Genomic DNA, 27181 nt, shown 5'->3' on the forward strand with positions numbered 1-27181 from the left:
TTAGTGCCAAAACCTTTATTTAGAATGTAATATTATATAGAAATTCCCATAATGGGAAAATCCTTGCCCATTTGAGATATTGCTGTTCTAGATCAGTGGTTCTCAAGCGGATGAGTGGGGACTCTTGTGCCCTGCAGACATGAGGGGCAGGTGCTCAGGATGGTCACTGACTAGGGCTTATGAGAAGCCTTTATAAACTTCCGTCTCCACCTCACAAAAGCCAGGTTTTTGTTTGTATCATCTGAGAATACAGGTTCCTTGACGAAGCAATCAGTTGGTTGGACATAAGATACAAAATCCTAATGAAAACAAGAGATTCTGTTTTTGATAATTTGGCTGTTAAGGTGAGTTAAAAAAAAGTTTCCAAGTCTCAAGGGTATTTTGGCAGGGGGGGCGGTGCAGTTAAACTGTTGCATTTCTAGGTTGGTGAGAATGAGGTGAATAAGCTTTTTTTTCCTCAGCATTTGGGTCTCTTTAAGCTGTTTCATGATATGGGGGATGGGGATTCACATGATATCTCTCTGGAGCCCCAGCTGTGGAGTCTGACAAAGCACTTTGAACCCAAACTCTTTCAATAATTGCATGTAAGAATGTAAGCATGCGTGAATCATTAATGGTTGTATAATGGTATTTCCTGATGAAAATGTTATAAACATTATATGAGATCATATATCACCAATGTCCAGCTCAATGCCTGGCACTCAATAGTAAGTCCTTATTAAAATTGTTCTTTGGCCGACCTAGCTTATCTTTATTTGTAGCTATGAAGCATCAGGGTAGCTCTGTTGCTGGTGTCTTGCCTGGGTTTTCTCTGAGGAAGTCCTGAAATTACCTGGTGTGGCCCCAGGTCAGTGAGCCTCCACAGGTGGGAAGCCCAGGTAGCTGATTTTCACAGCACATCCCAGGTTTGTGCATCAGAGGAAGTCTGTGTATACAGAAATAAAGGAAATATAAGTAGGTTGCATTAGCTTCCTATTGCTGCTGTAACAAATTACCACAAATGTATTCTCTTGCAGTTCTGTTGGTTAGAAGTCTGACACAGGTCTCAGTGGGCTAAACTTAAAGTGTTAGCAGGGCTTTGTTGCTTTCTGGACGCTCTAGAGTAGAATCTGTTTCCTTGGCTTTCCCAGCTTCTAGAGGCTGCCTGCATTCCTTGGCTTGGGCCCATTGCTCCATCTTCAGAGCCAACAGCATTGCATCTCATTGACCCTGCTTCCATAGTCCCATCTCCCTCTGACTTCCCTCTTCTGCTTCCCTCTTCCATTCTTAAGGCCCCTTGTGATTACACGGAGCTTACCCAGATAATCTAGGAAAATCTCCTGTTTTAAGATCAGCTGATTAGCAAACTCAATTCCATTTGCAACCTTAATTTCCCTATTGCCATGTAACCTAACATATCAGGACTTGGACATCTTTGGGCTTTTTTTTTTTTTTTTTTTGGAGACAGAGTCTTGCCCTGTTGCCCAGGCTGGAGTGCAGTAGCGTGATCTTGGCTCCAGGTTCAAGCAATTATCATGCCTTAGCCTCCCCGTTAGCTAGGATTACAGGCACCCACCACCACGCCCGGCTAATTTTTTGTATTTTCAGTAGAGATGGGGTGTTGCCATGTTGCCCAGGCTGGTCTCGAACTCCTGAGCTCAGACAGTCCTCCTGCCTTGGCCTCCCAAAGTGCTAAGATTACAGGCATGAGCCACCATGCCTCGCCGTCTTTGGGCCATTTTCCTGCCTACAGCAGCAGGGGAGTTGGCTGGCATTCACAGAATACATTAGATAGAGCACGGAGATAAAACTAGGCTCAACCTCTGGCTGGTGGAAATTAAGCAAGTTGTTCTGTTGCTCCCGTTGAGGAAAGCAGTCAGCTCAGCTGGACTCATTATTGGAAAAGAAATGCCTGGCTTTGCTTTTTATACACAGTGAAGCCTTTTCAAACTTGCTTTTCCCAGGCTGCCCCTGCCATTGCCCCTCCCTTCCTCCCTGTATCTCCCAAGAGCCTCAGAATTAAGCCGGACATGAAACTATGATGTCTCATTTTTTACAGTTTCTACAATTCATGCTTTGGCATGAATTGTAGTAGTAGGAGGAGGGTTTTTAAAATTATTGTAAAACAGCATAATTATTGCATTAAAATACAGTAGAAACCTGTAGGAAGTCAGAAGTAAAAACCCCGTATTTCCTTTTGATGCCACCTCCTTAGAAGGAGCTACTGTGTGTCTCTTATGGGAAATTTGTTTGTACAGTAAACATATATATATAAAATAAAATATTTATATAATATATAAAATATATATATATATATACGTTCTTTAACTTTTTTTATACCAGTGGAATCACAATATGAATAATGTTCTATGGCTTTTCAATTTTCAATTAGACAATATATCTTAGGTATCTTCCCATGTCAGTACGTAGAGATTGTTTGCATTCTTTTGAACAGCTACAAAGCCATTCCAGTCTATGAATATACCATAATTTATGGAGTTATGTATTTTATTTAACTAGCAATTTATTTAATTGGACTCTAGGAGTGGCATTTAGGTTGTCCAGTTTTTCATTATTATAAATTGTCCTCTACATATATTGTGTACACTTACAGAAATATATCTTATATAGGGAAACTTTCCAGCAGTGGAATTTAAGTGAAATTCAGTTAACAAATGTGGGAATTTAAATTTTGATAAGTATTACTACATTGCCCTCCAAGATTAAGCCAAATGTATACTTTCTCAGCATTGTGTGAGGGTTGCTATTACCCTGTCTGTCACCATTAAGAAATGAATATCAAGCTCTTATTTTATTTCCACTTTATTTTTAAGATGAATGGTATCTTGTTTTTAATTTCCTTTTTTGTAATTATGAATGAAGTTAAGCATATTTTCACATATTTATTAGCCATTCATATTTCTACATGTGGGCTGTTTTGTAGGGATGAACAGCAGCTATGGGAATGTACACTAACTGATATATACATTTATCCTTTCTGGAAACATCATCTAGCAAGACTCTAGCAGTCCTCTTATTAAGAGAAATGCACCATGTGGAGAGGTAGTTTTCCTACCCTCACTTTCTTGCTGGTCTTGCTCCTTGCTTGAAAACAAATGTGGAAAATATGTAGAGATGCATTCCATGGAGGTTCTGATTTGGACCTTCTGTCCCCATCCAGGGTCTGATGTTACTGGTTTTTAATGCAGTTTTATGCAGGATACTTGTCAAGTTGAAAAAAACAATTCGTTTATTCCTTGAAAATGAAACACTTAATGACAGAAAAATTTTTAAAAGAAATTCAAAGACGTTGGATTAAGTATAGCATGATAAAATATTCAGTTAAATATCAATTTCCAATAAAGTGTTACATACTTTCAGTTGTTCTGAAACTTTTGAAACTTACATGAAGGATGCGTTTCATGATCCTGTTTTATGAAAATGGGATGAAGATGTGTTCAGGAGTAGAGAATTCTGTCAAAATCTCTAAATTGACAAATTCTCTAAAGTGACAGAAAACCTAGCTTGGAAAGTCATCGTGGAGTTATTTTATGCTACAGAAATGGAAATTCTGGGGCTGGTCATGGTGGCTTATGCCTGTAAGCCCAGCATTTTGGGAGGCCGAGGAAGACAGATCACGAGGTCAGGAGATCGAGAACATCCTGGCTAACACAGTGAAACCCCGTCTCTACTAAAAATACAAAAAATTAGCTGAGTGTGGTGTCACGTACCTGTAGTCCCAGCTACTTGGGAGGCTGAGGCAGGAGAATCGCTTGAACCTGGGAGGCAGAGGTTGCAGTGAGCCGAGATCACGCCACTGCACTCCAGCCTGGACAACAGAGTGAGACTGTCTCAAAAGAAAAAAAAAAAAGAAGAAGAAGAAATGGAAATTCTGTGCAGGTCCTACCTGAGCACAGTTATATATTAAAATTCACCTTCTTTTTGTGCTAAATATAAGAATCCCACCGTTCCGATTATTAACAGTGCTACTACATACCGTTTGCATTACCCCAGGATGATTACAGCTGTCTCACAAATTTCCCCTGGAAGTTTTCACTGAATGAAGCATTTGAGAGCAGGACCAAGCAGAGCATGATACTGTGACAGTTTTTAAAGCAGAGGATATAGTGAGCCTCATTTGGGGTTTATGGCAGCGGAATGATGTGAAAAAAATATGAATTGCTGCAATTACCCTCTTACATCCTGAGTATCATTTCACATTTGAGTAAAAGTACAGGGAAACCTTTTTTTAATATCCTGTGTCACTGTGGCTAGAAAAATAGGCACACATAATGCAAATTAAAGAGAATAGAAAATGCCTGCTGTTTGGACTAAACGGTATGGAGTGGGATTTAGAGATTGTAGCTTTATAATGGGGCATTATTGGTGCCTCCTCATTGTGGAATTAAGGGCTGTGGTAGTTTCGCTCTTGGTTTATTTCTTGTTTTCTACAAAATGCTAGAGCCTGTTTTCTGCCAGATGCTTTCTTCTTGGTTTGTTAATATTTACAGAAATCAGGACAGAATAGGCGTATACCAGAGTTGTCTTTAAGAAAAGTGAAAAGAATAAAGCCTGAGCTTTGGGTTGTTTCTGGTATTCCTAGCTCTCGATCTGCTTGTGGTACCAAATCAGTGGTTTGAGAGTCATAAGATAATGATCCAGAAACTACCTCTTGAAGCAAAATGGGGTGGACTTGCTTGATTTTATCCCTTAAAGACTGGGCTGCTACCCTGTATGTATTGATATGTGCCTGGCACATGGAAAGTCCTCAATAAATGTGCCTTCTGTGTGGCCTGGAGAGAACATTATAACATTATCTGCCGAAGAGTTCTTAATGCATTTTGCTTTTTCCATTATTCATGATGCAGTCCCTTTTGGCCTGCAAAGAACAGTACATGCCTCTTGCTTCTAATGACTTGTAAATCAAAACTGTTCTGTGGTTTGCGACGCTCCTGGTTATTTCCTTTGTGTTATCGTACGCTTCAGAAATTTCCATTGGAGAGTATTAGTTGGGAATTTCTGAGTGAGAAGCATAAATGATTAAAGTGGACACATAAAATTCAAAGTTGGAGTTGAATGACTGCCTGGTGTGGCCACTGATGAAAATATAATCACCCTTATCCAATCAAAGGTGATAGCTTTCTGAATCTGTTTTGGGGTCATCAAATGAAATTTCTGGAACCTTATCTAATGTTGAGGAATATAATTTTCTTCAACTTGTGCCTACACAAGTTTATGAGAAAAGTTGTCCATATGTCTGTGTTTGGATCCCCCTAGCATCTAGCCCAGAGCCGTCTCCTCACTGGCTGCCTAGGATTGGGTTTGGAGAATCTGAGGGGCTGGTAGCACACCACCTGTGCTGCTCCTCCCTGGGAGCCAGGCCCCTATCACACCCCCTACTTTCCTCTGCTGTTCCTCATAGCCCCCATGGCCGGGGATCATTAGAGCAGACCTTCTCAAATGCTAGGGTGCACCAAAATCTGCTGGAGGGCCTCGGGGAGCAGGGAGGAGGAGAAAGGGAGTTGCTGTTCAGTGGGTATAGAGTTTGCTTTACCGGATGAAAAAGTCCTAGAGATCTGTTGTACAATGACGTCATTATAGTTAATACCCCTGAACTGTACACTTAAACAAAAAATATTAAGTTGGATATAAAGCGATACATTTGTCAACATTCATAGAACTGTACAATAAGATTTGTATATTGTACCAAGTATAAGTTATAATTATATTTCAATTAAAAGGATAAACAAATCCCAAACCAAACAAATACTGGTCTCTGCCCTGCCACCAGAGTTTCTGTGTCTATAGGTCTGGAGGGGGGCCCTAGACTTGCATTTCTATCCAGTTCACAGTGATTCTGCTGCTGCAGGTCCAGGGACCACAGTAGACCTAATTTAGAGCCTTTCCCTGCTGCCACTCTGCATTCTCACAGTGCTTTACATGTTTTCTTCTGTCCCTGCCGTAGAGTTCAGGCCCGTAACTGCATAATTTGTGGGAAAAGCAAGGCAGTCTAGCTATTAGTGGCATCAAGTGTACAGTTCTGAAAGAATCACTGACGTGGTACCGTCAACTTTAGTCTTGTGTTTCTTTCTGAATAAAGCCATTTACCATCCGCAGATCAGAAGAAATCCATCACCCAGCACAAAGCATAAATCAATAATGATTTGAACTGTGGATATAGAAAGCCAGACTTCTAGTCTCGGCATGTACCAGTGCTTATGATAGAAGCAAATCATAGATAGTAGAATTCCTTTAAGTTTTGAGGCACAGAATCATTTTATTGCTATTGGCTACCCCAACTACATTATTCCTTCATCAGTTTGTTTTTGAAGTGGAGGTGTTTGTAAAATTGTTCTGTGGTGTTTCATCAGGAATTTTAGATTTTCAGAATAATCTCTTCCCACTGAACTTTATATTACCAAGAAGTTAAGGAAAGATAGGCATGGCAGTAACGTTCGAGTGATCCCAGTAGAACTTACACATGGGATTTAGAGGAGGGAGGGATTGCTCCTGCCCAGATTGTTAGAGCTAGCATCGTGGCACCAGTGCTCTTCTTACAGGTAGATAACAATTGGTGGAAGGAGTAGAAATTGATTGGGAGGCCATCAAAAGTTAGAGCACCACTCTCCAATCAAACTTGCTGCAATGATGAAAGTATTTTCTTTCTACACTGTCCAGTATGGTAGCCACTAGTCTGAATGCGGCTAGTGCCATCAAGGAACAGAATTTTAAATTGTGTTTAATTTTAATTATTTTAAATAGCTAAATGTGACTAACAGCTCCTGGATTAGACAGCGCAAGTCTAGAGAGTAGGGTGAGAAGTGAGTATACCGTCCTCAGTCTAGGCTAGAGGAAGTTTAGGAGGGGAGGGGAAGTATGGGTCAGAATGAGGAAACCCGAAGTACTGGCTGAGTAGACATTTTCCTCTGGGCAGTGAGAAGCAATTGAAGACTTTTTTTTTTTTTTTTTTTTGACACAGCCCTCAGGAGATCCTGAGAATATGTGCTTGCTTGAAGACTTTTGAACAGAGCAGTGGGTGTCTGGGGAAGAACACTCTGGTGGTGTGGTACAAGACAGTGTAAGAGGAGGAGTCTGGAGTGGGAGGAGGAGTCTGGAGTGGAAGGATGAGCTGGAGGCTGGCAGGGCCCTACATTTATGTGGTCAAAGCCTAGGGTGTGGTAGCAGCAAAGATGAGGAAAGGAGGGGATGGTGGGCCAGGTGGGTCTCTGGATGGGAGGTGTCCGGGAACTTGCAGGTCTCAAGCCTGGGTGACTAGGAGGAAAGGCAGGATGCGGCTGCTGGGTTCCTTTATCGAGTGCGCGCAGGGCTGAAAGGAGGGGAGCTGAGATGAGAACAGCCCTTTTCCCCACTGAATGCTGCCTGCCCATGTGTGTCATCTTAGCTGTTTTCTATTTGCCCATCGTGTTTAGTAGAATAATTGAATCTGCAGACAGTTTTGACTGGTCCATTTTGCCTCTCACTCCACCCCGCTGCCTCTCGTGCTTTCTCTCTCTCTTCCTTACCTGCCTGCTGCCAGCTCCCTGCCTCCCCTCTGATAACTCACTGTTTGATCTTCCACATACAGGAACTTGAAACCCAACTACTGTCTGCCCAGCAAGGCTGCAGTGTCCAGGGTGATCCAGGCCATGTCCTACACTGATTGTAATCCTCCTCTGCGCCTAACACAGAGCCTTACGTGTATATTTACCGAGTAGAGGAGAAGGAAGGATGTCAAACATGTCACTACCACCCCCCAGTGCGTGTCGGTCTCCCTCGTGCTGGACTGTGGCAGGAGTCTTCCAGAACTGCTCTCAGTGCCCCATCCCCGCTGCATGCAATCATATCATTGCTTACTTAACCATTCATCTCCTAGGGCCTGCGTTCTATTACCCAGCCTCCTCAGAATCTTCAGCAGTTCCTCATTTCCACAGGGGAAAGCCAGCTGTTTATTTCCTTTACTTATGCAACGAATAAGTCAGTGTCAGATAGTGTTTTTGCTGATAAAGCCACAGCGGCGAGCAAAACATTTTGGTCCTGCTTCCTGTGAGCTGACTTTCTGCAAGGGAGAGAGATGATAAATAGACATATAATACAATTGAGAGTGATCAGTGCTGCAAGGAAAAGCAGAGCTGAGGAAGGAGCAAAGGAGAGGGAGGAGAGGGAGTGGTGCTGGCCTAAATGGTCAAAGGCGGCTGTGGTAAGGGGACATTGGAGTTAAGATCTGAGTGAGGCTGGGTGTGGTGGCTCATGCCTGTAATCCCAGCACTTTGGGAGGATGAGGCAGGCGGATCACTTGAGGTCAGGAGTTCAAGACCAGCTCGGGCGACATGGTTAAACCCCATCTCTACTAAAAATACAAAAATTAGCCTGGCATGGTGGTATGCACCTGTAATTCCAGCTACTTGGGAGGCTGAGGCAGGAGAATTGCTTAAGCCCGGGGGGAGAAGGTTGCAGTGAGCCGAGATTGCACCACTGCACTCCAGCCTGGCCAACAGAGTGAGACTGTGTCTCGAAATAAATAAATAAATAAATAATAAATAAATAAATAAATAAAATTTAAAAAAGATCTGAGTGAAGTGAGGGGGATATGGATGAAGAAGACCGATAAGAGCAGGTGCAAAGGCCCTGAGGTAGACCTGTCCTTCACGTGTTCCAAGAACAGAAGATGAGGCCGGGTGCGGTGGCTCACGCTTGTAATCCCAGCACTTTGGGAGGCCGAGGCGGGCGGATCACGAGGTCAGGAGATCGAGACCACAGTGAAACCCCGTCTCTACTAAAAATACAAAAAAGTTAGCCGGGCGTAATGGTGGGCGCCTGTAGTCCCAGCTACTCGGAGAGGCTGAGGCAGGAGAATGGCATGAACCCAGGAGGCGGAGCTTGCAGTGAGCCGAGATTGCGCCACTGCACTCCAGCCTGGGCGACAGAGTGAGACTCCGTCTCAAAAAAAAAAAAAGAACAGAAGGTGGCTGGGAGGGGTGAGCAGAATGAACAAGGAGGGGAGCGTGATTAAGAGAAGAGTAGAGAAGTCATGGGGCAACATTGTGTAGGGCCTCATGGGCCACAGTGAGGACTTTGACATTTAGTCTGAGTGAAGAGGGGAGGGCTTTCAGCTTCGGAGTTATGTGATCAACTTTATGTTTTAAGATGCCTTCTAACTACTGTGAGGAGACTGACTGGGAAGCTGTTGCAGTAATTCAGAGAGAGAGGTGATGGTGGCTTTGCCAGGGTGGCTGAGGTTGTGAGAAACAATGAGATTCTAGATATAATTTGCAGAAGTTGCTGATGGATGTGATGTGGAACAGTGCATAAGCAAGAAATTAAAGTCACGGATGGTGCCAAGGCTTTTGGCCAAGTGATTAGAAAAACAAAGCTGTTATTTACCGAGATGAGGAGGATCATATTTTGGAGGTATGAGTTGAAAGATCTGCTTTAGACACAGTAAGTCTGAGATGGCCATTAGGTGATGTGTTTTCACTGCTGTAACAAATGATCATCGACTTACTGATTTAAAACAATGCTAATTTATCATCTTATAGTTCTGCATAAGAAGTCAGACACAGGTTTCAGTGGGCTAAAATCAAAGTGTTGGCAGGACTGCATTTCTTTCTGGAGGCCCTAGGAAAGAATTTGTTTCCTTGACTTTTCCAGTTTCTAGAGGCTGCCCCCATTCCTTGGCTTGCGGCCCCTTCCTTCATCTTCAGAGCCAGGAATGTTGCATTCTGACCACAGCCTGGAAAGATTCTCTAACTTTAGGGATTCATGTTTTTACATGGAGGCCACCTTAGCAATCCAGGTTAATCTCCACATCTCAAGGTCCTTAATGTAATCACATGTGTAAAGCCCCCTTGTCACTTAAAGTGCCGTATACACAGGTTCCGGGAATTAGGATGCGGGCAGCTCAGTGTTCTGCTATCCTCCCCACCTCAGATAGCTAAGTGGGAGATGTTGAATAGGCCGCTGGGTGCACAAAGCTAGAGTTCAGGAGAGAAGGCTGAACTTGAGATACACACTTAGGAAATATACATTTAGAAATTATTGAAAGCTGTTGGATCAGATGGGCTCTCCAAGGGAATGAGTCCTATTATAAGGCCAAAACCATGTGCTTGGCCTCAGCTGTACTTCCCTGCAGTAAGGTTCTCTTCATCCCTGGCTGGCATCATTTCTTCTGTTGGACTGTCCGCTCCTTCTCTTGGCTACTTGAAGTGCTCCTCTTTGGTGACACCCAGCCCAGAGTCTGCCTTCTGTGTGTGAGCCCCTCTGATCACCCTGGCCATGCCCTTCCTCCTGGCCTTTGCTATTTGATTTTGCATCATATATCCTTTCATTTATTTTTCTATTTTTGATGACAACATTATTGAGATATAATACGCATGCCATACAATTTATCCATTTAAATTGTACCAACCATTGGGTGGATTTTAGTATATTTACAGGTATATGTCACCGTCACCACAGTCAATTTTAGAACATTTTCATCACCTCAAAAACAAACCCTGGACCCTTTAGCTGTCACCCCTATTCCATCCATCCTCGCAGCCCCTGGCAACCACTAATCTATGTTGCCTGTCTTGGATGTCTCATAGAAGTGGAATCACAACACATGGCCTTCTGTGACTGGCTTTCCTGTTAAATCTAGATTTTGTCCTTGCACACTCAAGTTTCCCACGCTTTCTTTTTGGTTTTATAAATTCATTCCCTTTAAGAACTTACTGTACATCTGTTAGAAACCACCCTTTGTGTTGGAATTCTGGAAATGAAACCCTCGGTTAGCTAGGATTCCTCCATCAAAGAATTCCAGTTAAGGTAAGCTGACAACCACATGGCCACTGTGTTCCCCTCCTGAGCCACTGGCTGATATTACTAATTGATCACAGCATTCTTTCTCCCCAGATTTGTATATGGCCTCTACGTCCACCTCCACCCATGGCCCTGAGTAGTCAGCCTGAAATAATCAATTTTCCTTTGCCAAAAGAGGGCTGACATTTCTGGTCCAGTTGGAAAGGAGGTGTGCACTTGCATAAATCCACTTTGCTAAGTGCCAGAATGGGCATGTCTGAAGCACCTAGGGACTCCTTGGTAGAACAGAGGCTCCATCTCTGTGAAACGTGGTTGAACTAAGTCTCAAATCATGAGTTGAAACTTACAGTCTGAAACTTACTAGTCTCCAGGGCTAGGAGAAAGAAAGATCCATGTACTCCTTCTCAACCAGAACACCAGCCTGTTGAATGCTGAGACCATATCTTAAGCAAATTTCTATCTTCAGTATCTAATGTGGTGCTTTGTTACCTGTGGGCATTGGAGGTGGCTGAGGTGATAGTAACCCTTTCAGGCCCGGTGCCTGCTTACCATTAAACCTACGCTTATGCCTTTATGTCTAAACCCATTGCGTTCCCTCTTATCAGAGCTCCAGGAAGGCTAGAATGGGGTCTTGAAGGAGTTTCTTCCCTACCTTTCCTAGGTCTAGAGAACTCGAGTAGCTGTGGATGGCAGGTTTGGATGGCAGGTGTGGATGGCTGCTGCTCCTGTCACCTCCAAACCACAGCTGGTCCTCTGGGGCTGGTTGCTGGGATACTATCTCTGATTCACTGCACTTGCTGCTTTGTGTTTGTCTTGCTTAGTTCACACATTTGCATGTGACCTTGATTGAGACATATTTGAAAGTTCTCTGAATCCTTTCCTAGTCTAGCTCCAGACCAGGGAAGTGATGCTTGCCTCATGGTCAGGGCCCTGCAGCCCCAAAGCCCTCAGTGGAGAAGGCCTAGGAGAGGAGCTTGGTGGCGTCAATGAGCCTTGACAGGGAAGCTGTGGGGGAGAAGGGGAGCAGCACAAATAGGAAGACGCAGGAGCGTTAGCAGCAACCTCAAGTCAACATACCACTGTGTGCCCAGTGCGAACGTCACAGGCCTCATCAGAGCATGGCTATTTACCAAGCACTTCTTGTGTGCCAGCCACTGTATTCAGTGCTTTACACGCTTTGCCTTGTTGAGACCTAGAGCAGGCCTCTCAGATGTGAGAGGTGGTACCATCTCCATTTTAGAGACAGGGAGGCTGAGCCTTACAGGTGGGGCATAGCGTCTTTAGGATTTATCTCCAGGACTATCTGCAGCCAGATCTCCAAGCTTTCCTTTTGTGCATCACTGTCTCCTAAAGCTGTGGTGGTCTCTGATTTCATGGCCTCTTCCTTATCCTCACTATGACTTTTATCCCAAATACTCATGAGCTTCCTGTGATCTGTGCTGCTTATGCCATGGAGACCTTGGCCCCACGATCATAAACAGCTTTGCTTTCAGGGCGTCTTTCAGAGCTCTTGACTGTGTTATTAATTCAGCGCTGGATTTGGTTTTAAAGTGCTAGTGTTTTGCTCATTGAGATGCTGTAAAGCACCTGACACAGTGCTTGGCACCTAGTAGGCCCTGTCTGTCTTGTTGGGGCCCTGCCCGTTCCCTGCTTTTCTAGGCAGCAGGCTGATGCTAAGCTTGATTTGCAGCCTCTGGGATTCTGCACGCTGGCAGTCGGTATTGACACTGGCACGCTCCCAAAGCTCAGCTGCAAAATTGTTGCCTACCCCTTCATTTGCCGCTGCTTCTTCCCTTTTCTTTTTTGTACTTTCTCTAGGTTTTCTTTGCTATTTCTTGATTTCTTTTTTTCCCTTTCATTTAAAAATAGCTAGACTCTGGTTTCTAATCAGAAATGTAGAAATTAGACAAAGACATGCTGCTATTTCCTGTGAATGCTTCCCTCGAATGTTTTTAAAGGAACGCCTGTTGAATCCTCGATATAATTGTTCCCAATTATCTTGGCTGATGACAAATGCCCCCACTCTCTCCCCTGCCCAGAAGTGACTTCCTTCTGCCTTCCATAGTGTGTTTTATTTAAAACTAACCTTTCTGCAGGTCGGCCCCTTTGCTCAGGAAGAGCATCTGTCCTTCCAGTCTATAAGAGCCAAGTGTGGTAAATGTGTGTGTATGTGTGGTTAGAGCCAGCCAGCCAGCTCATCCCCTGGGAGGCGGCAGGAGGATTGCGATGTCAGTGACGACAAACTCAGCATCTCCAAAAGGCAGCTGGGACTAGCTTGCTGTGCGGACATGCGTGTACTTGGACCTGTCAAGGATAAGATCCAGCTTCTCCATCGGGTTCCCCTCACAGTGGCCTCGTTGTTGAATCTACCTCCAAATGGCAAGATAAGGTCCCCTAAATTCGCCGGTGGCCTTTGAGGCACAGTTGGTTGCCTGGCTTTGGAAGTGGCTCCATGTAGAGGATAGTACATGTGCAGGAATCTTCAATAGCCGCCCTGCAGCAGGGCCAAGGGGTGCCAGCTATACCAGACACCAGCTGAAGGCATGTGTCCACAGCTTCTGTCTTCGGCATGACTTCTGACCAAAGTGGAACATCCACCCATTCAGCTGAGATACCCTCTACCCAACAAAGATGGCCTACTTTTGGAGAATTTAGACACGGCCACCAAAAGACTCTTCCAGAGGAGAAATCTCACCTGTGCAGTGTGTGGGAAGGACAGTAAATTCATCAGGATCAACCATTTGGCATTCGTATGCCAAAACTTTCTATCTCTGTGTCCTCAGGGGAGATACTTTTTCCAAGCATGTAATAGTGAATGCCTTGCAGTTGGTAGTCATGTGACATGAGTTTCTTATTGGAAATGGGGCCAAGAAGGCCAAGTGAAATTTCCTGGATTGCTGGCCATCTTTATATACCCTGGGCTATGCTGATGTTATTGACATATATACAGAGTCGGACTAGATCTTCAGATGTGGCTATGTCAGGTTTCATGACCTTTGCCTGTTAGATGGGGCTTCTTAAGATATGAAATGTCTGATTGTGAAGATACACTGTGAGGATTATGTAATGATTGTGATAATTTGGTTAAATGTGCTGTACATATTGGAATGAGAAAATGACTAGAGATAAAAGGGACTAAGTCCTTGGTTTTATGGATTCTATACTGCAAACAGTAACACTATTATTGTTAGAACTGAAGGTCAGGTGTAGTGGTTCATGCCTGTGATCCCAGCACTTTGGGAGGCCAAGATGGGAGGATCACTTGAGGGCCAGGAGTTTGAGACCAACTTTGGCAACATAGCGAGACCCTGCCTTTTATTTTTAAATAAAAAATTTAAAAATTTTAACTAAAGATCTGAAAAATGGATTCAGTAATTGGTCATTGGGCACTTGCTCCTCATAGACACTGAGACCCCTTGGTTTGTCTTCTGTGACTCACTGTGTTTCTTGATTTATCCCCTTTGTCTTCTACTTGCCTACTCTTCCAATCTCTCCAGTCCCTAGCCTCTATCTATGTCTCGACTCCAAACTCTTTATTTTTCTAGAACCTCTCATTTGTTGGCAAACCAGCCTCTGTTGACTCTTTTCCCCTAGAAAACGTAAGTACACTTGCCCTGGTGGCCATTATTGCATGTTATTGCCTGTTCTGTGTAGCTGTGGAATTGAGAAATAATTTGTCTATGAGGGGACGTCATTCCCTGGTTACTTCCTTGCCATGCTGCTGTGTACCTGACAGTTCTCTTTTCTGAGGATATCTGAGCATGGTGCTTTGGGTCTTCTCACCTACTGCCTGCATTTCTGTGACCCTCAGACTACCCACTTTTTTTTGACATGGCTAGATTTCCCCAAAAAGATAATATCTAGATGTGTTTGGTCTTGTTACTCAGTGCCAAGGTTTTTTTGTATGGCTCAGTTCACCCCAGTGCCTCCTTGCCAAGTTAACAGTGTGTGGGGAAAGTTGCCAGGCTTTAAAAATGATTGAACTGCAATATGCTTGCTGCTAAAAGAGAATTTGATGTTCATTCTCTAGCTGGCTTTATTGTCTGTCCTTGCTATGTAGGTTTTCAGGAAAGTTGCAGGTCACTTGAGCTCAATGGGTGATGTTTTTCTGTTGTAGATATTGTGTGTTTATTGGATACTTATTTACTTGGGCATAAGATGGCTTTAGGAGGCCGTCTTAATCCTTGCTAGAGTAGACCCTCTTACCCCTGCATGTCTGTGATTCCTGGTTTGGCCCAGAAATGTTCACTGTCCAAAGGTAAAATGCACCTTTAATGGTTAGGTAATGGAACCACGCAGGCTTATGCCATGATGTCTCAAATCTAACCAGTGAGGATTCAGTCCTCTGAATTAAGATATTAGGTTATAAGGCCATGTACAAATAAAGGAGATGTTAGTAGATCAAACTGCTTGTGTTGACCCCAGCTATCTGTGGGCCAGGTCTAGGTTAAGAGAGAAGGCAGGTCACTAAAGGACGAAGGGTGGGGTGGGGTGGGAGTCATCCATCTGAGGAGGGGAAAGCAGGAGTGAAGTGCCAGGAAAGAGAGTACCTTTGGGGACATGGGTGGAGTGAATGAAGCCTGTGACAGGGAAATGAGTGGACTCTGCAGACAAATGTCTATTTCATGCTTTTTCTTGGCAGGGACACAAACTGTAGTTACATTACATATATGTATTGAATAAAAAGATTGGCATTTCAGTCATGCTTGAAATTTGCATTTGTATTGAAGAATTAAGATATTTGTTTAAGAGATGAAAGCAAAGCTAAATGTTTCTCCCACATTGGTGTCCCCATTGAGAAGACTGTTGGACCCACACAAACCTAACACACGTCACAGTTTTGCCTCCTGGCTTTGGCCTCGGTGGCATAGCCCCATATACCTGCTTCTCCTTACTAGATAAGAAGCAGAGGCCTGCGGTTAAGGGCAGAGTCACATCTGTAGATGCTGTGACTGTCTTGGATTGGACCATTCCCAGCCCAAGAGCCCATCTCTCACATGGTCTCAGCCTTTGGTCCTCAAGAGGCCAGAGGTCAGCGAAGGGGCAGAGACCCTTCTAAGAATCCAAGGGGAGCTATGGACCCACTCTTCAGAAAAATGCCCAGACTTACAATTTTTGCATAAAATTTCAAGGTTGGGGATGGATATCTTAAGGGCTGTCCATGGGACCCAGGCCAAGAACTCTTGCTCTGGGCACAGGTCACTGTGGGTCACCAGGGAATGTCCCTAAACCCCAGCCTGCCCGTGAAGCTTTTTCCTGCCCATCGAATTTTCGCTTGTCGTTCTCCCCATTTGCTAATAGGCACAGTTGCTTGATTTTTACAGCACCATATGCCCTGAGGTGCTTGTGTGGTAGAAATATTGTCATAATTTCTGTTTTTATTAAAATCCTCATTTTTCCAAAACCTGCTTCTCTTGAAAACATATTTTAATTCCATTTTATCTTCAAGTTTGCATACATTTTTGTGGCTGGGCTGGCTCATTTGCAAAAATCTCTGGGGGATGGGGTATCTGAAGATTCTTCTGCTTAAGTCTTATAAATTCTCTCAGCATTATGAAACCATTTCTCACATTCATATTTTTCAGAGATGGGGGAACACTGTTCTGCCATTTTTGATGACCTTGAGAGAGTTGTTACTGTTTTATAAGTGAAAATTCGCAGAGATTCAGAGAGGGGAGGTGTGCAGGGGCTCCCAGGAGACAAGTAGGACTTTGTAAGAGAAGGGGAGTGTGGATGTGGATAAGCATGGGGACCTGATTATGGAAAACAGCACTCAGAAAGGATGATAATTATCCAACTCTTTGAATTCCACATCAGAGTAGTGGAATCAACAAACTCTTGACCCTAAAAGGGAAGGAGGTTTTGTGTCTTTAAAACTCCATCAAGACCTGTCTCTTCAAACCCTCCATTCTTTGCAGTGCCTGTATATGTGGATGCTTTGTGGATGCCAGTAGATTGGTATTTACATTGCCATGGACCTCTTTCAGACAGAGTTGACCTGTTGATTACTGCTACCTTTCCATCCATGTACCTCCAAGTTGGACCATGATGGGGGTGGGGGGGGGTCTTCTCTTTGTGCAGATGGACTGAGCTGCAGTGTGGGTGGATTGAAAGTGTCCTCTAAGATGTTTACTGTCAACAAGGTGTATGAAACCAGCTTAACTCTGATTATTTACTTGAGACTGGGTAGGAGAATTGTTTGCAAATCACACTGGGAGAGAAAGGGCAAGTTCTCAGAGGCTGTGGGAGAGAAAACAGTCCTAGGTCCTTGTTTAAGATTAGGGCATGGCTTGCTCAGAGTTTGTGCCACCAAGGGGCAGTGAGCCAGGCTTCCATGGCCATCCTTCTGTGGGCGGGACTTCAGGGCCACCAGTCACCCCGGATGACTCAGCTTCTGGGGCACCTGCACCAGCCTTAATTTCCTCTGCTGGAGCCAGTGTCTTTGAGAGGAATTGTCAGACACAGAGGACATGTGCTGTTGATTTACAGTGGGAAAGGCTGGAGGGGTTTGTGTTCACATTTATGTGTGTACTTAGTATCATGCGGCTGGATCTTGTGGAAGACTTTCTGGCTACTGGAAGTCAGGGACAAGCTGGGTTTAATTTTTGAGTAAAGCAGACAGCAGGAGGAGGTGTGGTTCCCGAAGGTCTATAAACACATCACACTGAGTGTTGCAGTGAGTGGGAAAGATGAGGATTTCCCCTGCACTGGCTTGTGAGCAAATAGGAAATCACAGCTTTAGAAGAATGAATCATTCTTTGCTTCATGAAGCTTATGGCAGCCTCAGTGGAGCAATTGATTTAGTATGAAGTCCATTCTTTGTGAGAACAGCTAATTTCAAGCAGAAAATAATGGCCCGCAAAATGGAGCTACTTTCCTGTTGAGATGTTTAAGGACTTTGCAGCCCACCCCACCTGTTGGGTACACCATGGTGGTTGGATTTCACTTGTTTTTGATTGTCCTTTTTCTTCCCAAAGCAGAATGCCCGGGCACTACCCTCTTCTCGCCCAGCTGGTGCTGGGAGAAGAGGAATTCTGCTAATACAGATTACTGCCCACCAGGTCACTGCAGAGGAAGTTGCAGCTGTAGCACCTTTGCCATTGGGTGGGATTTATGTCTGAGCTCTCTGACTTCCGTAGCATAGACTGGAAATGGAAGCTCACAGGGAGCTGAGACAGCCACCCACTTTGAAACTGACCTGAGATGCAGAAGAGGCAAAAGGGAGGAGAGCCAGGAGGACAGGCCAGTAGAAGGGAGGCCCTGCTAATCTCAGCATTAGCCATTCAGACTCATGGCAGCGGTGGCCTTGGCACCAGCAGCAGTCAACGCAGCAGCACGGGGTGTCATGAGGTGGAGCTGGAGGAGACCCCCAGGACCACTGGCTGTAAGTGCTGGGCTCCTGCGTTCTTCTACCCCTAACTTCCCAGTGTAGAATCAGGGTAGCTCACGGCTCAGAGACTTCCCTCCGGCTACTCCTCTCAGGGTTAGCACAGGTAAGGATTCCTCAATTATTTCAGCATAATCTAGCAAAGCAACTTGCCAATGATGTCAGATAATACCCATTATGAGGTGGCTAGAGAACTGGGCACATAATAAAAGAAAACTCAGCTTTTGGCTGGGGGAATATCCTGTGGGCGTCACTGAGATCTTCCCAACCATCTCTTTAGAATTGGGGTTGTTTAGAGCTGATTGAGAACACCTTAGGAGTATGTCTATGGAAAACGTCTATTTACGTTGAAGTTTTAAAAATGCCTACCCCAGGAGGGAAGAAACACCATTATTACCTCTCTTTGGAATGTTGGAAAGGATGGTCAGTGTGGGTATGTAAGGCCAGATGATTTTAAACACCTTGACCACAAAATAACCTTTGTATGTTAGAAGTGCCTGTAGATACAAGATGATTCTGTCTAATGAGGTTAGTAAATTGTTCGTTTTTTGCATGGACATTTGGACAAGTCTGTATCCTTTCATGTTTAATAACCTTTAAGCTTCTGAATTTCTGTATATTATGTCTGACCTGTTATTGATAATTGGAAAGAAATGTATAATGTTCTGTGCAGAGTGCTTTTGCTTATATATAAGCAAGCATCATAAGAACATAGGTAAATGTGGAGTGTGGGATGTGGATACTTCTTTCAATAGAATTCTGAGGGCAAGTTAACCGTGTAGCCAGAGTCCTTAATACTTGGATATTGGAAAATTTTATGCACGATAATCCCCTTGCCCAGTTTATTAAGTTGCCTGTTTTCTATGTAATGTGAAAAATTGGAATCGAGTGATTGAATTAATAAACTTGCATCGAGGAAAGCAGGGAATGTTGGCCAGTATGAATCCCAGCAGTTTTATAAAGTGTCAGGAGTTTTGTCTTAAATTTTCATTTGTTGTCTTCCTCCATAAATTAATGCCAATTCTCAGCATTTTCTTACACCTGCTAGAGTGATCCTAATTGATTTGGGTAGAAATAGTCTTAGAGCACATTTTTCCTTAAATAATTTTAGTCCCTGAATAATCCAATTTTTACTTCTAAACAGAAAAATTTATATTAGATATGAAGTGGCCTGGGTTGTGCAAGTTAACAGGAGTCTAACTTTGGTAAACTCCTACTTGCTAATAGGCAAAATGAAGGGGGCTCATACCCATACACTATAGTTAGTTTCTTAAAGAACAGGGAGCTGTTTTGTCAGGGGAGGTCCTTAGGCTCACTAATTGGGGATGACGGGAGAGATGAAAGGGGATATGCAGTGTCCAAGGCACAGGTCCGACCCCCAGGGGATTCATCTGCCCCGTGGCCAATAGGACTGGGTCACAGAGGAGCTCTGCCCAGGACAGGATTGGGTTCCTTCTGTCATTGCAAACCATATTAATTCATACACTTTATTTCTAACTTCTATTGGGCCAGCTGGTGATTTTTATTGATTATTTCATTTTAGCCAAACTCAGGCTCTGAACTGGTTTTGTCTGAAGATGAAAAAAGTGACAGTGAAGATAAGGAAGAGACGGAATTGGGCGTTATGGAGGATCAGCGTAGTATAATTCTTCATCTCATTTCGCAACTCAAACTTGGAATGGATTTGACCAAGGTAGGTTGGCATGTCCCCTGGATTTGTGGTCAATTGTTGGGGTTCCGTCTGTATCCTCAAGTCTTCTCTATGCACATTCTTTTCGTTGTGGTGAGATTGGAGAAGTAGAGTGGGGAAAAAGGCCAGCATTGCTTTCAAGTATGGATATTCCAGGTATAATTTGAAAGGACACTTGTACATAAATGGTTATCCTCAGGGCTGGACAGCCTTGCATTTGATTCTTGGGAGGAGTTGTTGCTACTCTACAAGGGCATGGAGAACATCAGGAAAAGCATATGAGATGGCATGGAAAATTCAAGGTACTATTTCTTTGTTTCTTGCTGTGTTCTAGAGATAACTGTAGGTGGCCTATAGAGATGGCTATGACACAGTGGCCACAGAGGGAAAAGATGGGGAAGGGAAATGGTGGCGTGAGGAATGAGACCACTCTGCACGCCCAACCTCACGACCTGCTGAGGGCTGTCCTTAGCTGTAACAGCTGGTCCCCAAGGGTCACCTTGTTGGTGATCCAAATCTCATTGCCATAGGTAGAAGTGGAACCAACTCTTCTTGGTGCTGAGTGCAGGCAGGATGCTTCCCGAGGAGCCTTACCAACAGAATCAGTGTCCTGACCACTAATGTCATGGAGAGGTCCCACATATGTCACCCCTCACCTCTAGTCAGTAGCTTCATTCTAGAGGCAAGCAGGAAAGGCAATTTTGTACGTAGCTGAAAGCTTGTGTGGTGTCACTGGGGCCATTGTCAGGTGGTAGAGCCTGGAGTTTGGCCTTCCTGGGTTCCACTCCCAGCCAGTTACTCCAGTTGGGAGCCTTCCTGGCACAGTGGCTTGAGAATCGCAGGAGGCGTGCAGAGGACCTAACCCGGTGCTGAGCTCCTAGCAAGTGTGTCACCATCTTATCCTTACGAAATACTATGTTATGTGGTTTGACTGTGGTAGGGTAGAGAAGCAGCTGTCACACAGACAGACAGACATGATCTGTGGGGAGGGTGTGCTGGGGAAGGAAGTTCTAGATTCTGAAGGCCAACTAGAAAAATATGGATGTCAGAGCCACTGAAGGCACAGCCTGGGGAACAGCCCTAAGGGCAGTTGGCTTGGTTGGCCACAGTGAAGGCTCTGGATTCCACAATCTCATCTCGGACTAGGCGGGGGGCCAGAGAAGAGAGAGGGAAGCGGCAGGAGTGTGAGGAGTTCTTTGAGGAGGAAGATGACAGAACAGAGTGACTAACCATTTATAGAAGATAGGAGAGAGACTGAGGAGATGGGAGCCTCTCAGATGACAGACAAATCTTTTCTTTGAAGTGTTTTCATGGGTTTGAATGTGAGTGTGTCTGATATTCTGGGAGACTGCACCACTTTAAACAAAACAGTGGGCCCACACTGAGTACACCAGACATAGAAAGTTCCTTCTTCACCATCCTCCACCCTCTGTGTGGCTGCTTCTGTTTTGCACGCCAAGCTATGACGACCTGTTCTCCATGCTGCTGCCTTCCGTTCATTTCAGTCCTCTAGCTGGACAATGCTCATTGTTTTTCAGCTACAGGAGTCATTTAAGTGCTTGGCTTTTAAAAGATGCCCGTGTTTTATTCTTGTGGATTGTGTAGACACCCAGACAGAGCTCGAGTTGAAGTTTGATGAAGTGTGGATGATAATGTGTACAAGTACAATCTAAAATCACAGTGTTTCCAAACTGGGTCATGAACCATTAGTGGGTTGTGAAACCAATTTAGTGGAGGTCAGGCCACCATTTCTAAAGAATGAAATAAAATACAGAAGAAAATATCAGCATTCTGCACATGAAACCTAGTTCTTTTGATACGTGTGTACTGGGTAATGATGTAGAATATATTCTCATTGTGGATTTTTTTTTTTAATGTTTATAAAACTCAGACCTAGAATCATGAATGACAGAGGAAAGAGATTGTAAGAGAAATTGAAATTGCCGAGGTCAGATATGGAGAAGCAAGAAAATATTGCGGGGACTATATTATGGCAAGCTGAGTGTCTGAGCGACTTCATGTTATTCCTGTCTTGCTCTAAAATAAAGAAATACCACAACTGTGCATTTCGTATTTATTATTGTTTTATTAGAATATGATTGTTTTGCATTTCCAGAGCCACAGCCTCTTCTTGAAAGAGCAGACATTGCATTTCTCCCAATACTCAGTTGAGCACCTGAAAGAATAACTTTTCCTGTCAATAGTTCATTAACTTACTTTACTTGGAAGAATCTGTCATTCAAAAACCAAAGGAAGACTTGACAAGCTGAAATACTTGTGAGAGAAAGAGGTAGAACTGTTGCTATCCTCTAAGATTTCTTGGCTTCTGTTGCCCTGCATCATAAAAAGGTTGATGAAATTTCCTCTCTCCGTGCTGTCCCCTTTTCTCTTCTTGGCACTTGTTCACGTCATTAAGTTAAGCCTGTACTAAATAAGCAATGGAAGAACTTAGCCAGAATGGAGTATCTGATGAGCAGGCACCCTGGAGAGAGAATCTTCTTCACCTCAAATGAAGGTCTAGCCTCTCTCCAAAAACAAGTGTACTTCTGTATCCCTGAGGATGTGCCAGTGTTGACACATTTGTGAGTCATTACCAGCCCAACTGGGTACGTAGTGCTGTATCTTGTCATGGTTCACTGTGGTTACCAGACAGGGCCAGGTTCGTGGATGTTTGACCTGTGAGGTTGCTCAGCACCCCATGCTCAGAAGGGCTCCATGCTTGGTTTAATGCCCTGCTATCACTGTCTTGAAATTCTTAATAATTTTCAAACAAGGGGACTTGCGTTTTCACTTTCCGCTGTGCCCCACACAGCATGTAGCTGGTCCTGCCTCCAGAAGCACCCTTGTCTGCCCTCTTTCCTCAGGGTGGCACCATAACCCCAAGTTACTGGTGACTACCTCCACTGGATAATCCACTGTATATCCACAAATTGTGGGTAGCCTAGAAAAGAAGAGAGGATGGAGGAACCACAGTGAGGTGGAGGGTCACCGAAGGTCTGGCGTGTTGTGCATGCTGGTGAGTGGCTCCATTGAACCTGGAGTGGGCGTTAGGATCAGGTCCTGCAGAGCCTATGGGCCATGTGAAGGGGACAAACTTGATCCTAAGGGCTATGGGAAGCCTTGGAAAGTTTGAGCAAATGAGCAAAATACATGTAAGGTCACATATTCCCTTGCTCAAAACCCTCCAGTGGCCACCCATATCACCATACCTGCTTACTTGTATTTTTAAAGGGTAATTTTGACTCTGCTGTGAAAAATAGGCTGAGGCGGGGTGACTAGGGTGTGAACGCCGGGGTCAGGGTAGAAGAGAGGAGGAAGCTGGCCAGGCATGGTGGCTCACGCCTGTAATCCCAGCACTTTGGGAGGCCAAGGTGGGTGGATCACAAGGTTAGGAGTTTGAGACCAGCCTTGCCAACATAGTGAAACCCTGTCTCTACTAAAAATACAAAAAATTAGCTGGGCGTGGTGGTGGGTGCCTGTAATCCCAGCTACTTGGGAGGCTGAGGCAGGAGAATCGCTTGAACTTGGGAGGCGGAGGTGGCAGTGAGCTGAGATCACGCCATTGCACTCCAGCCTGGGTGACAGTGCGAGACTCCATCTCAAAAAAAAAAAAAAAAAAAAAAAAAAGAGGAGGAAGCTACTATAATAACCTAGGTGAGGTGCTGGTGGCACAGTGCTAGTGGCTGATTCTGGATGTGCATAGAAGATACTGCCAACAGGATTTGCATATGATGTGCAGTATGAGAGAGAGGAATAAAAGATGACTGTAAAGTTTTGGCCTGAACAGCTAGAATAATTATTATTATTAATTGCTATTTGTTTTATTGTTTTTTATTTTTTGTTTTATTATGTTTTTAAATTTTGTTTTATTCTTTTATTTCTGACCTGAACAGCTAGAATAATAATTATTAATTGCCATTTGTTTTATTGTTTTATTATTAACTGCCATTTATTATTAGTTGCCATTTGTTTCAATTATCTATTGCTGGTAACCATCCACCCCCCAATTTTTTTTTTCATGGTTATGCAATCTGGAATGGGCTCAGTGGGGCAGCTCTTCTGCTGGTCTTGCCAGTGGTCACTCATGCCTGTTGTTCGCTGGTGAGTTGGATTTGGCTGGAACAGCTGGGCTCTTCTTTCTTCATGAAGTCTTAGGACCTTTCTCTCTCTATGTGTTCTTCCCACATGGTTTCTCCAACTGGGTCGCCAGGCTTCTTAAATGGCAGCTCAAGGCTTCTAAGAGGGCAAAAGTGGAAGCTGATAAGCCTTCCTAAGACTTAGGCCCCAAACTGGCACAAGATCACTTCTATTTTATTGATTAGAGTAAGTCACAGATTCAGGCCAGATTGAAGGAGGACTATGCAAGAGTGTAAATTCCAGGAGGTGTGGTTCATTGGAAGTCACCAATGTAACAGATTACCACTCCATTTGATGGAGGAGGAGGAGACTAGGGAAGAACAGGTTGGAGATGTTGGGGCTATCACAAATCCAGTCTTGGATCTAATTAGATCTGAGATATCCATCCACTAGGCATTCAAGAGGACATGCAGGCATTTGGATATATACAAATCTGGAGTTCATGAGTGAGGCTCAGGTACAAGTTTGAGAGGAAACAATGTATAGATGGTGGTCAAAGCCATGAGGCTGGAGGAGTTTCTCTAGAGAGTGAATAGAGACATGGGGAAAAATATCCAATTACAGGGTCCTGGGATATTCCAACGTGGAGGGGTCAGGGAGATGGGAAGCATCTAGCAAAGGAGATTAAGAAGGTTCAGCCAGTGAAGTAAGATAGAAGTCAGAGGAGTGTGATGTTGTGGAAGCCACGTGAAGAGAGAGTATCAAGAAGAAACAATTAATCAACTGTGTTGAATTGCTGCTGATGGGTCAAGAAAGCTGGGGCCTGCAAATGGACCATTGTATTTGGCTTTGCCAAAGTCTGATTGGAGTGCATTCAAGGGAGAATGGGAAAAAATGTGGTATAAAGACGGGAGTAAAGATAGCTCTTTAAAGGAACTTTGATATAAAGGGAACAGAAAATTGGGTGGAAACTGTAGGAGTATCTGAAATTAAGGGAGATTTGGTTTCTTAAGATGCTTGAGGCCGGGTGCGGTGGCTCACACCTGTAATCCCGGCACTTTGGGAGGCCGAGGCGGGCGGATCACGAGGTCAGGAGATCGAGACCATCCTGTGAATGGTGAAACCCCGTCTCTACTAAAAATACAAAAAATTAGCTGGCCGCTGTGGCGTGCACCTCTGGTCCCAGCTACTCGGGAGGCTGAGGCAGGAGAATGGCGTGAACCCAGTAGGCGGAGCTTGCAGTGAGCCGGGATCGCACCACTGCACTCCAGCCTGGGAGACAGGGCGAGACTCCGTCTCAAAAAAAAAAAAAAAAAAAAAAAAAAAGGTGCTTGAATGCTGATGGGATTAGGAGACAGAGGAAAAAATGCTGCAGGAGAAAGGAAGCAGATGAGTGCAGGAATTTGAGGAGGTGAGAGGGCATGGGATCCAGTGCATGGAAGGGGAGTTGGCCAGAGATAAGATAATGCATCCATTGCAGCAGGGGGGCAGGCAGAGAGAGGGGTGCAGACACCAGAAGATGGCAGGAGACCCTCATGGTTAACCACATGGCTCTGAGCCAGACTGCCTGGGCTGGCATCCCCACTGAGTTCCTATCTATGTATTACCTTGCATCTGAGTGCCTGTTTTCTCATCTTTAAAAGGGGGTTGATAATTGTGCCTTCCTCATAGGGCCACTCTGTATGTATGCATAGTGACGTGTGAAGGACTCAGAGCAGTGTCTGGCACAGAGTGAGTGCTGTGTTTGCTATTATCATTATCAAGTGAACCTTCTCTCTGGACTGCTTCAATTTTCCCAGTGAGAAAAGCGGGAAAGTGAACAGCTGAGAGTGATAAAGAGCAAAGGGTTATTAGAGGTATGAGAAGGGAGGAGAAGAAAGGAAACAAGTGGTTGGGGAGAGGAAGCAGGTAGGAGGATTGTCACACACCACCACGGGGCCACTTAAGGTTTTGAGGTTGCCAGTTTCAACTAAGAGTCTGCATGTTGTCTCTGTTTCTCCAAGAAAGTTGAGCTGCCAGATTGAGATACACAGAATGTGAGGTGCTGGATTACACAGAGTTAAGGTTTTCTTGGTTAGTGCCTGGATGGAGGGAGAGAGTGGCAGAGTTGCTTGGGGTAGATCAAAGGGAGTTAAGTATAGGGTTGGGCCAGGGACTCTATACTGGGAGTGGAGGGAAGTGAGACCACAAGGGGGTGGTGGACAGTAAAAGGTCAATGGGTCAAAGGTGCTGGTAAGACTAGGGACTGGATGGGGTGAATGGGACATATGGGGCAATAGCAGAGAGAGGGATGCTTGAACTTGAGATTATGGGTGGCAGTTACAGATAATGACAGTGTGCCTGTTTGTAACCCTATATGGATTTCTCAGAGGATTTAGTCTAAACTCCAATGTTACAGATATAGGAAAATCTTGAACGGTGTATTTTGAACCCTTTCAGAGAGCACAGCTGGCTTCAGAGAGTAGGTAGGAGGTGGGGGATGCAGATTGTGGCTAAAATTAGTGGATTGAGCTGTGCTCCGGTGATGAGGTCCCTAACCTAAAGATACCCAATTCATAGCTCATCAGTCAAGAACACATGAGCCAAGATTCGTGCTTTGAGGCCGGGCGTGGTGGCTCACGCCTGTACTTCAGCACTTTGGGCAGTCGAGGCGGGCGGATCACCTGAGGCTGGGAGCTTGAGACCAGCCTGACCAACATGGAGAAACCCTGCCTCTACTAAAAATACAAAATTAGCCAGGCGTGGTGGCACATGCTTGTAATCCCAGCTACTCAGGAGGCTGAGGCAGGAGAATTGCTTGAACCTTGGAGGTGGAGGTTGCAGTGAGCTGAGATTGTGCCATTGCACTCCAGCCTGGGCAACAAGAGTGAAAGTCCGTCTCAAAAAAAAAAAATAAGATTTGTGCTTTGAAAGAGAAGCTTGCTGAGATAATTTTCTATGACTCTTAAAGAATTGTTTAAGTTGTTACTAATCAAAGAAATAAATGACTTTATTTTAGACCTTTTAAATCAGCAACAAAATAGTAGATACATATTTAGTGTATACAGGGTAAAAATGATACCCCAACTCCTTGCTGATGGCATTGTAAATGATTGCATTTTTAGAAAGTATTGACTACATGTGTCAAAAATCATAGCAATGTTCACTGAAACTTTTTTAAAAATTAAAATAATTTTAAAATTAAATATTGAATAGATACAAAAGAATATAAAATACATGGATAATATAGGGCAGGGGTCAGCAAACCTTTT

General features: G+C 44.3%; 1 protein-coding gene and 1 long non-coding RNA gene across 3 annotated transcripts in view; one reads left to right on the top strand and one right to left on the bottom strand.

Annotated features, from left to right (window-relative positions):
• Positions 1-27181, top strand: part of OSBPL10 (oxysterol binding protein like 10) — a 331186-nt gene that overhangs the window by 270373 nt on the left and 33632 nt on the right. For both annotated transcript variants that reach the window (XM_004087931.3, XM_030812227.1), the window contains exon 7: positions 19707-19856. In XM_004087931.3, coding sequence (XP_004087979.1) covers positions 19707-19856 — 150 coding nt within the window. The remainder of the gene's footprint in view (positions 1-19706; positions 19857-27181) is intronic.
• Positions 771-18001, bottom strand: LOC115834813. The gene is made up of 5 exons (XR_004029802.1): positions 17975-18001; positions 11138-11265; positions 3711-3758; positions 3056-3202; positions 771-925 (listed from the first exon to the last, which is right to left on the bottom strand). It is a non-coding gene; the product is annotated as an uncharacterized LOC115834813 (long non-coding RNA).

The sequence above is a fragment of the Nomascus leucogenys genome, chromosome 4 (genome assembly GCF_006542625.1).
Source record: "Nomascus leucogenys isolate Asia chromosome 4, Asia_NLE_v1, whole genome shotgun sequence".
Lineage (NCBI taxonomy): Eukaryota > Metazoa > Chordata > Mammalia > Primates > Hylobatidae > Nomascus > Nomascus leucogenys.